Consider the following 16,670-nt stretch of genomic DNA (forward strand, 5'->3'; position numbering starts at 1 on the left):
TTTTTTTTCCTTCCAGGTTAAAGGCAGCAAATGCTTTATTGAATGATTTTTTTTGCGAAATTGGCCTGTGCCTGTTCTATAATTCATTACTGAATTTCAACTCAACCAAAACGCAGTGTTTGATATTTGACGCTGTGAACAGTAATGTGTAGATGGGACGTCATAATTAGGTTCGAGGCCAATTATGGCATACGGAAACTAAATAGTAGCTGTTCGTTCATGCGCTGCCATTCCCGCTATTCGTGCAGGCTAGGCTGAGAGTCGGGTCTAATAAAAGCAAAGGAGCAGCGTTTATATCACAATTTTTGTACACCTCAGGTGGTCTGAAATTTACTTGCGATGTCACTACCACTGGCCGGCTTATGAAACCGATACCTAAGCGGCTTGAAAGGAAGAAATCAATTTAAAGTTATTTTTCAGGCATACAGAAGAAATGGCTCATTTGGGAATACAGCATATAATATTGCCCTGCAGTTCCTTCTGGGAGACAGCATATATAATTCAGTGGTGGTTCAGCGCACGATGAGCAGGTTTTACGAGGCACTACTCCAGCTTGTTTCCCGCCATATATTTTTGTCGCTCGCGGTTGGTTATTGCAATACCACCTGCATCTTTTCGAACCAGCTCTGCTAGTTACAATCTGTCCTGTTCACGGCTCAACGCGTTTCAGGTGCCACCTACCATCAGCGTTCCTGGCAGCGTGTCTCGCGATGATGTTTGCAATGCAGACGCCGAAATCGCGTTCCCTACACAGAAACGTCAGGCTTCTTCGTAGCTTTGAAAGTTTGTTCTTACGTAAGTCAAGACCAAGAAAGGACCCCCAAAGTCTCACCCCAGTCTGATGTGCAGAAAGGGGCTGTTGCTGTCTCTTTATTAGGGTATTAATCATGGGGGTTTGAAACAATTACAGTGGCATTGCCGCTTCGTAGTATATGCCCTCCAGTTGTGGTTCTGCAAGAAACTCGGCTTCCTCCCATTAAACCTTTCTTCAAATAAAAAGTTTTGTGTTTTAAGGCAAGATTGTAATAATCGTAGGGTATTGTAGTAGTGTCTAAGATGTCTTTAAATATATATTACCGGGTAACTATCTCGCGAACAGCTGTGCTTCCAGATTTCTAGCTCTCAGCTCTCGATATCACCATACCGCAGTGTGCAACAATCACAATAGCAGAACGTCTTCTCCCAAGAGGTGTGCACAGAACAGACTGTTTAGGCAGTTTACTGGAAAACACCTTGAGGGTAGACCGTGCTGACGCCTTATATTAGTACCACACTGTCTGGAGTCATCGTAAAGATTATGTGTTCAACTTTCATCGTGATGGATGTCTGTGACCGACGTGCGTTGCTGCAATGTCCGGGCTGTAACCTTTATGCTAAGAGATTTTCGATTAGAAATTGACATAAGTTTGGCACCAGTGGGGGGGGGGGGGGGGAGGGTAAGAGCATCTTCTTGGTCTGCAATGAACTGTGGCGCGTCCAGTGACCCCTTTCCTGTAATGTTACTATCTTGTCTTGAACACTCAGAAATAGTGGTACTTTCACTGGCCAGCGCAGAATTGCAGTTGCTCTAACCTGCACGTGAACTACGCGGGACCAATAGAAGGCCAAATGCTCTTTCTTCTTGTAATTGCCGCTGCGAAATGGATCGAGGCGTTGCCTTTGGAGTCTGTGACGACAGTGAAGCAACTGTTCAAGTCCTGCTCTACTCTGCTGTGTCAGACAATGGTCCGCCGTTTTCGACTGCGGCCACAGCATGGTTCTCGCAGCAGAATCACGTGCTCCATCTGACACCAGGTCTTTATTGCCCGTACTCCAATGGTTTTTCTAAGCTTGCATTGCGCACTATCAAATAGAGCTAAAAAAGCCTTGAGGACACCCGACAGAATGGCACCAATAAGTTCCTGCTAGGGTACACGGTCACGCCGGCAAAGCGCGTGTCAAGTCGCCTGCGGAGAGTCTGCTCGGTTTCAGCCCACTTTCCAGCGGAGGGAGAGAACATCTTTCTCTGTCCAGGACCCCTGCTAAGCACCCTTTCTCGTCGGGAATCGCCATCTGGCCACGTCAGTATGATTGATTCGACGAGCGTTGGTTATCTGACACTGCAACGGCAAGTTCAGGCAGCCGTTTGGAGACGGCGAACACGTTTGTTGACGGATACGAGTGAGACCAGGACTTTGTTGGGCGATGCCAGGGAGATCACCATAAGCTAGCTGTTCCTGACCATTCTAATGACGTCAACGGAAACTCGCCTGCAGGAGCTGCCAGTCTACGGAGAAGCCGCCAGTTCGACTAGCTTGGCTCGCCAAGGCACAAGCGTGTGCGCAGTCCACGAGACCGCTACCACGTCTTCTTCTCCTAGGCTATATAAAGCTGGACCAGGACCAAATAACCATTCCATTGGGGCGCCTCGCTAGGCCTATGTGTCATTTTACTTCAGTAGTGCTGCATCGTTGGATTGGTTCACGTCTGGCTTTGCTGACAAAGTGCGTTGACAAACGGCGCATCAACTTCCTGCATTCCGCGAGCGTCCGCGTTGGCTTTCTGCGACACCAACACGACTTCACCCGCATCCGCTAAAGTTAGTTTTTTGCGAGTCAACAAACAGCGACGTACGTCAACGTCGCGCATTCCAGAGACAGCGCGCTCCCTCAGAGCATTGTTGTTACCTTGAGGTGTTACCGTAACGCTCGCCACCCGTTTTGTGACAGAGCATCGCCAGCTTTCAAGTCGGTAGCGAAGACTCCGAGTCAGGCGTCGGTGAGAACAACAAAAGGTATTTTATAGATTATGTACAGAGCATTATAGAGGACGAGATCGGGCGAGAACTAACAGCAAACGCGACTGTTCTCGCACGGCGACGTCCGGCGAGGCTCCAACGCGTCACACATCACACTCCACTCGGGAGCGGCACACTCAGAACGGGTTCGCAAGAGCGGAGTCCGGAGTCTGTCCAGGCTTCTTCTCCTTCTTCTGTGGTTGTAGGGAAGGATGAAAGTGGGAAGACACGGGCTTGTCTACTGGAGGGCTAGCCTCCACGTACACTGCCGGCGTGTCATAGGAGGAGGAGGGGAAAAAAGATTGAAAGAGGAGAGGGTAGGCGCGCAGCCGCAGTGATAGTCAGTTGACATGTGCTGTCCCCTGTGGCCTATAGGCGGCCGGAGAGGCCGGTGGCCTCCAGGAAGGAGAGGAGGTGCCGGAAGGCCTTGGCAGGATGGTGACAGCCGGGGAAGAGAAGGTGGTCCGCTCAGGTGCAGGGGAGGCCCATGGAGCGGTAGTGCGCCTCCATGATAGTCCTTGTGGACACAAAGGCAGGGCAATCACACAGGAGGTGCTGGGTTGTCTCTTCTGGGTAATTGCAGAGGGAGCACCTAGGTGAGTCGGAGAGGCCAATGCGGAAGATGCGGGAGCCGGTGTTGGCGCAGCCTACCCTGAGCCTCAGGAGGAGGCTGCGCTCCTTGCAGTGCAGGCCAAGATTTGGAAGAGGGCGTGGGGAATGGCCGTTAGCCACCCTGGGATCACGGTGATCGAGGAGGAGGAGGCGGTCCACTATGCTCCTTGCAAGGTCCAAGGAGCAGAGGTTCTTGGAGAGTGGAGTTCCTGGGGAGTGTGCCGCTTTAGCCAGGGAGTCCGCTTCCTCATTGCCCAGGAAACCGACATGGGCCGGGACCCAGGTCAGCCGGATGCGGGTACCCCTGGTGCACAGTACGTCGAGCCGCCAAGCCAGCCTGCGGGAGATGGGTGGGCCCTTGAAAGGCCTCAGGAAAGCTGGAGGGCTGCCCTGGAGTCGGTATAGACGGCTGCCTCCTTGATCCCAAGGTGTTCGTTCAGGATGTCTGCAGCGAAGTGGATGGCGGCGAGTTCGGCAGTTGTGGACGAGGCCACAAATGGGAGCCTGGCCTGTCTGTTCGAGTGGAGCGATGGGGCAGTGCAGGCTGCAGCCGCAGATGGACAGGGTCCTGGGAGGACGAAGCCATCCGTGAAAATGGGGACAGTGCCAGGTGGTTCGGCCTGGAGAACCGCAGCGACCTCCTGTCGTAGGCCCACAGCAGCAGTGTTCCGCCTCGTTCGGGAGCCAGGTAGGGAGAGGTGGACCTCCTAGAGGTGTCCAAGGTCCGGACGAGGAGGGAGGGGGAAGGACTCGGACTGTCCCCCAACAAGATCTTCGAAGTACTGGGCCACCTGACCCATTTTGGAGTTGGGCCTGGTGAGAAGGCGGTCCAAGAGGGGGCGCCCATAGGGCGCGTTGTGGAGGCGCTCTATGTGGCGGAGGGAGGTGCGCCTGGAGAGGAGCTCCAAGGGCCATGAACCTGCTTCTGCCAGGGTGGCAGCCACAGGATAGGAGCGAGGGAGTTTCAGGCATAGTCGTATGGCCGCCCGCAGTTTACACTCGATGGACAAGTGTTGGGCCACAGTAAGCCGGACGAGGGGTAGAGCGTAGGTGAACTGCGGGACGGTCATGCCTTGGTAAAGCTGGTGTCCCAGCCTGGGGGTGATGCCATTGCCCTTGGCTAACAGGGACCGTATAGCCCCCTGGATCCTGGAGGACTGGGCCAGGAAGTGGCGCACTGCCGGGTTCCAGGTGAGCCGGACATCAATGAGCAGACCCATATATTTCACTTGGTGGCTCCAGGCGAGGTCGCGGCCACCAACATGGAGGAAGGTGCGGCCAGGGCGGGCGCCAACCCTGGTGTTGAGGAGCATCGCCTGTGTTTTGGAGGGGGAGATGCTGAGGCCTGCACGCTCTAGGAAGGCGGCAACAGCATTGATAGCCCGCTGCACGTTCTTAATGGTGTGGACCCTGTATCTGCGGGGCCCACGGCACCAGATGGCAATGTCATCCGCGTAGATAGCCACGTGGTTGGGTAGCCGGAGGTCCTTGGGCAGGAAGTTGGGCAGGAGGGCCAAGACGGCGTTGAAGAGCAGGGGGCTAAGGACGCTCACCTGAGGTACGCCACGCCAGATGTGTCGCAGGGAGCTGGTGACATTGCCCAGACGGACGCACCACCGGCGGTCAGCTAGGAATCCTCGGACATACTGCAGGAGGTTGTTGGAAATGCTCATGATGTTGAGAGCCTCCAGTAAGGCCTCGTGTCGGATGTTATCGAAGGCGCCTTGTATGTCGAGGAGAGCCAGGCACACTACGTGGTGGTTGAGCTTCGCGTCTTCCAGGGTCAAGACCAGGTCTGCAATGGAGTCAGCGGTGCAGCGATGGTGACGGAAACCCGATTGCTGTTCCGAGAAGTGGCCGGTGAGATTGCCCACCCAAGACAGGCGTTCCAGGGCCATGGCCTCCATGACATTTCCAGTTACGGAGGTGAGGGAGACAGGCCGGTAGGAGCTGATGGCCGATGGGGGCTTGCCCGTCTTCAGGACGGGGACGACCAGGGCAGTTCTCCACGCATCGGGGAGGATCCCTGTCCGCCACACCTCGTTGAAGGAGGACAGCAGACTAGCCCGGTGGTCCTCGCCGAGGTTACGTAACATCTGGTAAGTGATGTCGTCTATGCCTGGTGCTGTGTGTCGCCTGGAGCGGTTGAGTACTGCAGAGAGCTCCCGGTGGGTGAAGGGCGCAGTGCAGGTAGAGGTTATGTCTGCTTCCCGAGGTGAAAGTCCTTGGAGTAGGCCAGGTAGAGCAGGAGCCTGGGTTGGAGGCCGGCAGTCTCCGGAGGGGAAAAAGGCATCAGCCAGCCGTTCAGCCAGCTCCTGGCAGGTGATTCCCAGGGAGACAGCAATCGCCAAGTGGGGCTTGAGTTGGGTCCGAGGAGCCAGGAGGGAGCGGAAGCGGCGCCAAGCCCTGGCTGGGCTGCGGGCAGTAACGAGGGAGGCACAGATGCCTTCCCACGATTCGTTGCGGTGCCTGTTGTGTTCGCGTCTGCAGACGGCATCAAGACGGTTGTATGCCGTCCAGTCCTCGGCTCTGTCAGTGCGGAGGGCCCTTCTCTGTCCAGGCGGCAGCGTTGGGGCTTATATAGCCCCGAGAAACGGTCGCCACTCAAACGAACCAATAAAAACCCAGCACTTGACAGCCGTCCGAGAGGTCCAACCAGCGACCGCGCTGGCCACCCGCTTCAAGTCTGCCGCGTGCGGTGACTCCCAGGGGGAAAGGGGAACCGGCGCCTGGCTGTCTAGCAATTCGCGGCACGTTTCAACATGTCGCTCGCCGATGCTTCTCCATAGGGCGCCGCTGCCTAGCGGCGCAGCATCTTTGCTTGACAAGGGAGTGTTAGGGCGCGGGTGCCTTGCGGCGCAGCACCGGGCTAGTCCAAGGGGCCTGTCCAAGGGCGTTCGCAGGAGAATTTGTGCATCTGGTAAATGTGGAGTCCGGGCTGGTTGTCCGGGCACAACAGCATGCGCTCTAGAGCAGCACCAAAGTTCCATTCATTAGCCAGTCGCCAGAGATGCCAGATGCCAGTGGAGAGGAGTCAGTCGCAGTCCCGGGCGCTGTCATCGTCTGCTTGCTTCCGCATGAAGACGCAGCTCGCTACGTTCTCTCTCACTTTCGCGCCGAAGTGCTCTTCAAGGTAACCCACGATGGAATCGTACGACAAACTACTGATGGTGGTAGCGGGCCGGTGGTCTTGCAGGATGCGAACGACGTCGTTACTGAGGGAAGACATAAGCAGCGCGCGGCGCTCACCAGGGCCAGTGAAATTGTCAGCCTCGAAATAAGCTTTCAAGCGTATCTTTACGTGCCCCAGCTGCTCGCAGTGCCGTTAAAGGAACGGGAGAACGCCATGCCATACTCATCCCATGCTCGTCGCCACTGAACTAAAGGGACGCGTAAGCGTAAGAGGGCGTCTCAAGGGAGCGTTTGCTAGTCCAACTTCGGCCTTATATAGCCTCGGAGGGGAAGGTGGAAACAACACGCTCACAAGCTGGGCGCTCGTGGCTTGGTTAACCAAACCAGCGATAAAGCAGGACAGCCCACAAATTTTCGAATCACGTAATCTTGAAAGGTATTCTTCTTTTAGATGTTTAGAAACTGCTGCATAAGAGGACAAGGACTGCTGAAGAAAATGTCTTCTGGTTTTCGAGTTTGACCCTCGCTTAGGTTGCACGGAGATCGTGAAACTGCCATTCGTAGCTCCCCATCCTGACCTACGGTGCCAACGATGACACCGAATCACTTACACCCCTTCCACGAGTGGTCGACTTTCCTGCGGGCTCTTATAATAGCGCAAAATACGTTAAATGAAATGAAAAACAAGAAAACCAATGATGTTCTTCTATTTGCTTTTCGCCATACAGAACTTCATTTTTTTTGGGCTAGCTTCTTGCCCGTGGGCGTCGACAGTTTTTGTGACAGCGGCAAAGCAATCATTTTCCTCCCCCCGCCCTGCCCAGAGTAATAATGACGCCACAGCGTCATTATTAATTAAGGGTATCGAAATGGCAGTAAAAATGAAACCAAGATATCACGCCATAGCGTTGATGGGTCGCTTCAGCTGCCTGGGGTCCATTTTGCGTATCACTTCGCAGGTAAGGACACTGTTATTTTTTTCACCAACGCACAGAGCTTGAAATTCCAAATGGTATGGCATTAGGGATCCCTTCCGCGCAAGTACTCTTTTTCGATCGCCTAGGCTCTGTCTACATGCCCGTATATGTGAAGATGGTCATTTTCTATTTTACATTCGTAGATCGCGGGGGGTCTTCATACCACTTCTGGCGCAGTGGTCCAACGGTTAAAGTGGGAGGCCACACTCGCCACTGTACATGAATCTAAGGAGACAACAGCGCCAAGACACTTGAATGCATTGGGCTTGTGCAGAAGCGTGTCGGCTGCCGGCTGAGAAAACGCAACTAAGCATACTATAAAAAAGAAAAAAATACTATGGGATTGCCATAAGAGCTAACGTGGGAAACCTTTCGGCGATGAAAGAAGCCACCATCTATGCGATGATCCACTGGTCCAGCAGTTGGCTGCTTCCGACACAGCCACCGGTGGGGCTTGTGACACCCAAGTTGCTCTTCCCGAGCAACCTTCGCAACCGATCATTAATTTGACTGCTACCAGCCATGGTGGACAGTTTTCTTGCAGTCGAGTGAGCGGTTTTCTCAATATTGAGTTGGCAGGACCGTGGGCAGGTTGTGATGACGTCTCACAGGTAATGTGACCTAGGTAGCAGGTGGGCCATCTGCTTTTCCGTTCACAGCACCACCGAAGAAGCCGGATTTTCTGAAGAACGGGTGCCTTAACGCTGTGGCATTAATACGCTAACCGAATTTAGTATGCAGTAAAATCTAGATAGAAAGAACCAATTAACAAAGCTACTACGCCACTGAGGTAGCTTCGCGCTTCGTTGGGAAGAAGAAGAGGTTCCTCCAAGGTGTTTCAAACGCAGGCTCCCAAACCTAACTTTAACGACTTGCGTCAGTCGCGTACAGCTAGCATAATCAGTGAGTATAACGACTGTGACCTTGCGATGCGTGTATTTCGACAAGCGTTTCGAAATTGGCACTTCCTTTCGAATGACGATAGTCCGCTGTCACCCCTATTTCTTCAAGGCGCCAGAGATCAACTCTGGAAAGCACCGGGACAGTAGCCTTCGAGTAGTCGATAGCGGCCGGACTCACGCGACATGGGCGAGTTTCCCGAGATTCCACTGCCGGGCAACGAGACCTTGAACGACGTGGTACGCGACCTGCTGCACGGCGACAAGAAGCTATCGCAGGTGAACGTCAACAGCGACTACGTCATCACCTGGAACGGATTCTTCAACGTCATCGAAGTGGTAGGGCACATTCATCTATGCAATACCACTTAGAGAAATAGCTGATAATGGGCTCTGGCATTGGCAGATTTTTAGGGGGAGGCCAGGGAGGTGAAAGGAAATTGACATGGCCACGATGCGTAATGAAAACAGGTGACTGATGCTCTCTTAGCGCGAAACAAAGAACTCTAAGGGAAGGTAAACGTAGCATCTAGATGCCGGTGGAGAGTCAGATAGGCGATTTGATTAGGAGGTTTACGGGTACAGTATGACCGTAACTAGCGCGGAACAAGGCTAGCTGCGCATCATTCAGATGCCTTATTTGGGCGATGGACATGGCTTGGCTGATGGTGAAGAAGGGGAGGCGACATGACGCTCTCCGGTATCAAGCAACTTTTCATGTGAGAAATCTATTGACAGGCAGTTTTTTTAGTTGACGACAATTCTGACAATTCAGGGTATACATTGTGCGAACGGGACCCCCCCTTGCCATGCCTTTCTCACTAGGAGTTGCTCACAACTCCACCTGCGGGGTCTAGTACTCTTTCGCGATTTCCGCTTGGTGTATTAGGACGCCCGTTATAATCGAGCGCAGTTTCTATTTTTCACCACGCTGGATTTTACGATTATAGTCTAAACGGGGCTCTCTGCGGAATGAACAGCATCGCTGCAGCCGTCGTAGGATGTCGTGCCAAAAGTCTAGCTCGCCTACGTACCTACCACCTGGTGTACCCTCTCTGCCAAAGGTAACCGATCAACACGTTTTGCATCTTAGCCATGTAGCAGGGCCCTTACGGCAGACCTTAAGCTCTAAATCTGTGTAATGCAAGCAGAACCCTTGCAATGACCATTTAAACCTTTTCGTCCGTAGTACTGCCGTAAGTGCTCCACAGTAAGGCTGGGAACCAAACCCCGTTGTTCGGCTCCTTCTGGCAAAGAAGGTAGGTCAAAGTGGTCCCGGCAAAGATTGCCCTGAACAATATGACCAGCGTGGTGACGTGGCAGACATGAGCCTCGGCGTGGGCCCTGCCTTTGCGCAGTCGCTGGCAGCCTCACTGTTCCTGGTGCTGCAGATCATGAGCGCCAGTGACTCGTCTCTGCGCTGCCTGGCCACCGTGGCGTTCGCCATGGCAATGCAGGGCGTGCACTTCCTGCTTTGCGGCCTCTTCTCGCCGATCGTCTCCACGGCCATCGCCACCTCCGTCTACGTGAGTAGCGATTCCTTGCGACGGGGCTGTCGTTTCCAGATCTGTCACACCACTAACCGCACGCACACGGCGTCCGCTAGAGAACATGCGATACAACAGAAGGTACCCTATATTACGTAGCCTTCCTGGCAAGCAGTCGGCAACCTTGCTTAGTTTGCCGAGTGCGCAGTAACCTTCCTTACTTTTTATTTCAAACCTTTCCATGTAGCATATATTGGGACCACCTGCACATACTACAGGTAGCCGTAGGGGCTATTGTCGTGTAAGAGCCCATACGCAGCTGGATCCGGGTCTTGCTGTTTTCCGTCATGCACATAAAGAGGTCTTACACCCTAGTTGACTTGAGTCCAACTTCGCTTACCTGTCTCATCCTAGGGCCTTGTCCCTGTGCATTCTCTCACCTGGCAGTGAAGTCTGCCTAAGCGGCTAAAGCTAATATCTGAGGCATGTGCTCGGTATTGCACGTTCTTGAAAGACCCATTGAACCGTGGCTCAGAGGTAATCAAGGGCCGCCGAAGGCTTTATTCTTCAGAAGGTCCCCTTCTGTGTGGAGAGTCACATTGCTGGCAGCGCAATATTAAGCGTTGAATAGTGCTGTGGCTTGACGGACTGCGGCTAGCTCGTAACTTTGTTGGGCCGACGTCAAACAGGCGAACATAACTCACAAGAGCAAGGGGCGTTCCGGGCTGTCACCGAACAACTCGGCTTCCAGTGCTCCACAGTGAGTCCTCAGAAGAATAGAGATAGGCTTGTTTGCTACTTTCTACTGAGGAGACGTTTTCCCTCTCAGTGTATTTTATCCTCCTCAGAGCTGAGCAAAAGTTTGGCTTGTCAGCATTAATGAAATTAAATTTCTTCACTCTGGGTCTTTCCAAAGAAAAGTGGGGGATGGTTTTGCATGGCTAAGCGCGGAGTATCGTGCAGAAGCACTACTTACGGTCGGAATTCAAGGTTCTTACGTGCTAAAGGCATTTGACCTAGATGCCTTTACCATAAAAACCTTGTAGCTAAAGGTCTTCACCCGGAAGACATTTACCATGAAGGTCTTCACCCTATACGTCTTTACCCCGGTGCCCTAAAGGCCTTTCAGCTAATGACCTTTACCACAGTCCACTGACCAAAAGGTCTTAACCCGGAAACCATTCGCCTTGAAGGTCTTCACCCTAAAGGCATTTAATTCGGTGCTCTAAATTTCTTTGAGTTAATCTAATGGCCTTTACCACAAAGGCCATTGGCATAAAGGTCTTTACCCAGAAGGCATTTACCATAAAGGCCTTCACCCAGACTTTTACCCAGGCGAAGGCTTGCCAGGTGTACACATCTATCTGACAGGCTGCCCATAATCCGCTGGGCAGGTGGGTCGCCTGTCACAAAGCAGGGTTCAGGGACATACGTACATAAGCATGCCCGAAATCGCAAAATGGGCGTAGTAGTGCTACCCGCTGCGGTGGCTCAGTGGTTAAGGCGCTCGTCTACTGAGCCGGAGTACCCGGGCTCGAACCCCACAGCGGCTGCCGCGTTTCGATGGAGGCGAAACGCAAAAGGCGCCTTTGTGCTGTGCGATGTCAGTGCGCGTTAAAGATCTCCAGGTGGTCGAAATTATTCCGGAGCCCTCCACTACGGCACATCTTTCTTCCTTTCTTCTGTCACTCCCACCTTCATCCTTTCCCTTGCGGCGCGGTTCGGGTATCGAACGATATATGTGAGGCTGTTACTGCGTCATTTCCTTTCTTGAAAACCAATTTTCAGTTTTTTTTCTAGTAGTACTAACGCACTGAGATTATTGTCGTGAGTCCAACAGTTCTTCTATATGCCATATCTGCACGCTGTGTACTGCGCGTCTCTACACCTTGAGAAACATGCAGGAACGGCTCAAGATGCATATGTAATTGGACACGTACGAGGGAGAACTAGAAGGCTGTGTTGAGTCGAGAGTACATGATAATATATTACGTAAGTCCGCCAAAAGCACGCCACTATGCAATAGCAAAAATATTAGGAAAAGCAGACTTGTGGTATCTGTCCTCATTGGTTGTCATCCCAATGAGATAAAAAATTGCCGGAGTTAATTTGAACAGTTCAGCGAGTGGACGTGCATTCATTTCAAAAGGCCGGAGAACAACCAGATCGAAACCGTAAAGTCCACGGATTTATATAGGCAGGAATCTCTCCCTGCCAGATGTTCATATGTCACTTACGACAGCTGATAAGGTGACGCGATAAATTATGGCGATATGTGATCACATTAAATTCTAGGTGACTTGTCTGCCGATTTTGAACTTTATTATTTAATATATTTAATTTTAAATGACTGTTAACTGTACTGTTTGCTTGTGCAATCCTTTCAATGTTCAACACGGCATGTCGCGGTGCTTGTTGCAAAAAACTGTTCATAAATAATAAAAGCGCGAAAACAGAACCGTTAAAAGACCCCCTGACCTTTCCGTATTTCTCGTGCTTCTATCATTTTTCACGAGACGGCATTACTGGTCGTGGTTCGAAAGCTGCCATCTGCCATCATCTGGCTAAAGCCCCCTGCTTCCCATATTTTTTTTTCGCAGTACGTGTCCTTCCACTTCATGGCGTTCTTCTTCTTCTTCGGACCGGGCTTCTGCACCGTCATCGGCCTGCGCCTCAGCATCCTGGAATGCGCCGCTGGCGTCATCGGAGGGGTAAGCTGTTTTGATGCACATGCCGGCAGCCGTAAGACGGCAGAACATTGAATGAATACGTCACAAGGAATTTGGAAAATGGCGTTCTAGTTCTCTTGGCTGCCCCCATGTGACGCATGGCTTTATGCGTGCAAAAATTGCGCGTTGACGTCATCCGTGAAGTAAGAAAGAAATAGAATGATTGGGTGGTGTTAGAACAGAACGTGATAAGCCGTTAGGCACTGGCTGAGCCCTGTCTGGAATTTCTGGTAGTGCTGAGGACAAATAGAAGTCGTCTTTTAGTGATAGACTTATAATTAAAAGTCTCTACAATGAAAAAAAATTGGAGAGGACACTTAAGCTCCGGTTTAAGGGTGTGACGTTGTTGCTGCAACGGGTTAATGCCAATATGCGTGGAATTTGTCATTCTCGACTTTACATTTATAGATCCCTGGGAGTCCTGATGCGACTTCTGGTGCAGTGTTGCAGCCGTTAAGTGATGCGGCACTGCCCTGTGATGGCAGGTGCTACCCACTGGTGGCGCTTGTGCGAACCAGGTTGATTGTATTGTACTGTTGTATTGTATTGCATTGTTGTATTGTACTGATTGTATTGTACTTTAGCAGATAGCCAGGAAGATTTGCAAACTTTGGTGAATTGCTGTGGAGACGAAGGAGACAGTCTAGGTTTCAGTTTTAGCGCACTTAAGTCAGGTGTGATGGTTTTCAACGGCACAACTGATCAGGAGCTTACAATACAAGGCCATGAAATTCCCCGAGTGGCCGAATACAAATATCTCGGGGTATGGGTAAACAAGGGGCATATCTACACGGAAAAGCACGAACAGTCTCTCATAGCAAAAGGGCGAAGAGATGCCGGGATAATGAAACATAGGGCATTGTGGGGGTACAACAGGTATGAAGTCCTCAGAGGTATTTGGAAAGGAATAATGGTGCCGGGGCTTACTTTCGGGAATGCGGTTCTATGCTTAAGGGCTGCAGTTCAGTCGCGATTAGAAGTAAATCAGAGAACTGTCGGAAGATTAGCACTAGGTGCCCACGGCAAAACCACAAACGAGGCAGTACAGGGGGATATGGGCTGGGCAACGTTCGAAGCACGGGAATCTCAGAGTAAAGTACTATACGAAGAACGCCTGAGGAAATTGGATGATAACAGGTGGGCAGCTAAGGTATTTAAATACCTGCACAGAAAGAGCTTTGACGCACAGTGTCGGAAACGAACTAGAAAGCTGGCCAGTAAGTTTGCCAGAGACGAGGAAGGAGAAAGAAAGAGCATTAAACGACAGGTTAAAAACGTCGAAGGTAAAAATTGGATAGATTCAATCAAAAAGAAGCATAGTGTAGAACTATATCGATGCTGGAAAAGGCAGATCAGGAAGGAAACGTTTTATGATAACTCAAGAGGCAGTGCCCTCCTCTTTGAAGCTAGGTCAGGGTGTCTTAGAACGCGCAGCTACAGAAAACAAAATTTAACGAAGATGACACATGTGCTGTGTGTGGTAAATCTGAAGAAACAATAGAACACCTCACCCTAAAATGCGATGGTATCCATCCCGATGTCGATGCAGGCACAGTCACTCTTCCCGAGGCCTTAGGGTTTAGAGATAACAATAGTCATGTAAATAAACCTGCGGTGTATATTAGCAAAAAGCGATTGGAGGATTGGTGGCACAAAAGCAGAGAGGTGACATAAGATTTAAAGTGTAGGAAGACTTCTTTTTTTAAAGGAAATGGCGAATTGTATTAACAACTTGCAGCAGAGTAAACAAAAATAAAGGAAAAAAACTGAGCATAGTGGCAACAACCACTGCCCCGTTTCAAAGGGGACGCTCCTACCTTTCATCCATCCGTCCATTGATCTTCTCGAGCGCATCTGGCGATCATTCATTAATTTAACTGCCACCTGCCACACTGATCAGTTGGCTCACAATCGAGGGTGCGTATTGTGATGCCGCTACAAGGTCACGTGACCTAGGTGGCTCACCTAGGTTGCTTCGGTGATTTTGAACGCCGACTACGACGCTGGATTTTCTGCAGAACGCTAGCCGTAACGCTATCGCTTTAAAGGCTACTTCTCTTGGAAGCGAAGCTGTAAGCTGGAGAACGCCCCAAAATGTAATACAGGTATTAACAACAGCGTTTTTAGGAAGCGAACTGAGTTAACGTGAAGACTATGGCCGCGGATCCCTACAACTTGGCTGCACAGTATTCACTGCCAAACGGTCATCAACGAGAACTTTGCGGTCTCGACGCCGCATCGTTTGAATTGAGTGACGAGGAAAAAGGCCATTCAGCTTTAGGTGCAGTTTTCTCGGAAATGTGTCTTTTGATGCCTAGCAATTATGAACACAGCGACAAGGAGCCCAGCAATTGAGTTTTACTAGGAATAAAAAAACTGAAAGGAGTTCTGACCGTCCTTTTAACCGTGCAGCTGTGAGAGTAACGCATAGAACGTGCTGTTGGGCAAATTGGTTTGACACGACTCAAGCAATCGGCTCCGAATAGCAATGGTATATCGTGTGTCCTCACGTGGTGTGCATGACTGTATCACATTTACTTCACGTTTATCGCTTAGCGGCACGTGTTTAATATGTGTAAGAATAAATAAAATGCCGGTTGTTAGTGCACCTTACGTACGTGTTATCCGTATTATTTGTCTCGGCGCCGGTCGCTCCATACAGGAGAGTAGATACTGGGAAGTTTCACCCCTTGGCTGTTTCACAGTGACTAATGAAGTTTACCAATTATCGGCGGATTCGTTTACGTTGTAAAAAAACCACTGCCAGGCACGCCGGGACTACATCTGCTGTTATCTCTCTGACGGCCTTGGTGGCGGATATGAAAATAGCATTATTATACATGTTTAGCATACAGTGTTACCGGTACCAGAGCACCAGGATCCCGTCCACTGCCAGTGAGCACGCGCTGATTGGTCCCGATGGGACAGGCGTGCGTGCAGCTGCCGGGCACCTGGCGCCATCGAGGCGATCTGCGCATGCATTCGCATGCATGCGCATTGACGGTGGACGGGCTGCCGGTACTCCGTTAAAGCTAACAGTAAGACGGTACACGGTATGCTAAAGGTGTCTATTACTGGAAGAAAGAGAAAGAGATCGCCCATGCTGGGCATGCCAGTGACCTGCTACTGCTTGCTGCCTCGATCAGTGAGACTAACAAACCGAGTGGAGTCTCTGTGCAAGAGTAGGCGAACAAGAGTGAAATACTCAATGAGACATGACGATTTTTTGCTGTTGCGCGAACGTGATATTTAATATTGAGGCCAGAGATATAACGTCTGAAGGTAATTCCTCGCCTCTTGTTGCAGGTAACTGCCGTTATCTTGGGTGGCGTCCACTTCGTTCACGCCATCTACTGTCTCTCGGGCACAGTCAACACCCTCCATCACATCCGCCTCTCCGAGCCCGAATACAAAATGTCCGAACTGATCCAGTGACCCTCTCAGTGCCCCTTAGCGACCCGCAGAACCTCTGGTGGAGTTTGAACTATATAAGAAACCCTTGATGCTCCGACTATGAAATCCCTTGTGCATGGCCTATGAAAAACATGGGCTGTGGTTAACGCGTCTGCTTATTAACTGCTCAGTAGAACTTACGACCGCCGAAACTAGACTTTTTTAATAGGAGGTTCAACCTATTTCCTGATATCTTTATGAAGCTTTTATTCATATTCTTTGCATATCTCCGCCGACGCACGATTCTGTCACTTCCCATTTGCTACGTAAAAGTCGAATGTGGATCGAACATGATCACAGATAACGGGTTCAACAATTCTCGATGTTGTTGTCGATGTTTACGCGACTTTGTATCTTCGCAATGATCTTCAATTGAGCTCAGCCAAAAGCAACTTATATAGCAGCATTACAGCCGAAGCGCACTAGCTGATACCGCCGCGGTTTTTTTTTTTCGGGGGGGGGGGGGGGGAGGGGGTGAGGGGCACAAGCCCTCCCAAACAAGTTTGCCACGCCCTCAGGAGTGTTCTGTGATATATGCCTGTAGTGTTTCGTTTTCTATGCTCTTTTTCTCTTTTTGCAAATTGCCGTTTTTGAGCTATTTCTAT

At 51.0% G+C, this 16,670-nt stretch overlaps 1 protein-coding gene across 2 annotated transcripts; it reads left to right on the top strand.

Moving 5' to 3' along the window:
• The first annotated feature begins 8,318 nt into the window (after positions 1–8,318).
• Positions 8,319–16,511, top strand: LOC144104928 (uncharacterized). 2 transcript variants are annotated; one of them, XM_077638157.1, is made up of 5 exons: positions 8,319–8,400; positions 8,509–8,735; positions 9,755–9,922; positions 12,484–12,594; positions 15,919–16,511. In XM_077638157.1, exons 2-5 carry the CDS (start codon positions 8,583–8,585, stop codon positions 16,045–16,047), a joined length of 561 nt encoding a protein of 186 aa, XP_077494283.1. In that variant the 5' UTR covers positions 8,319–8,400; positions 8,509–8,582; the 3' UTR covers positions 16,048–16,511. The 2 variants fall into 2 exon arrangements, with proteins under 2 accessions (XP_077494283.1, XP_077494285.1); XM_077638159.1 differs by having other exon boundaries at positions 8,332–8,735.
• Positions 16,512–16,670: the final 159 nt, after the last annotated feature.

This window comes from Amblyomma americanum, chromosome 9 (assembly GCF_052857255.1).
Source record: "Amblyomma americanum isolate KBUSLIRL-KWMA chromosome 9, ASM5285725v1, whole genome shotgun sequence".
NCBI classification, from domain to species: Eukaryota; Metazoa; Arthropoda; class Arachnida; order Ixodida; family Ixodidae; genus Amblyomma; species Amblyomma americanum.

What these genes read in the sequence shown, in the direction of transcription:
- LOC144104928 (XM_077638157.1), top strand. Translation starts at nt 8,583, where the DNA reads ATGGGCGAGTTTCCCGAGATTCCACTGCCGGGCAACGAGACCTTGAAC. An exon ending in TCTTCAACGTCATCGAAGTG is followed by an intron (nt 8,736 to 9,754) that starts GTAGGGCACATT and finishes GCCTTTGCGCAG; the next exon opens with TCGCTGGCAGCCTCACTGTT. An exon ending in CCGCTGGCGTCATCGGAGGG is followed by an intron (nt 12,595 to 15,918) that starts GTAAGCTGTTTT and finishes CTCTTGTTGCAG; the next exon opens with GTAACTGCCGTTATCTTGGG.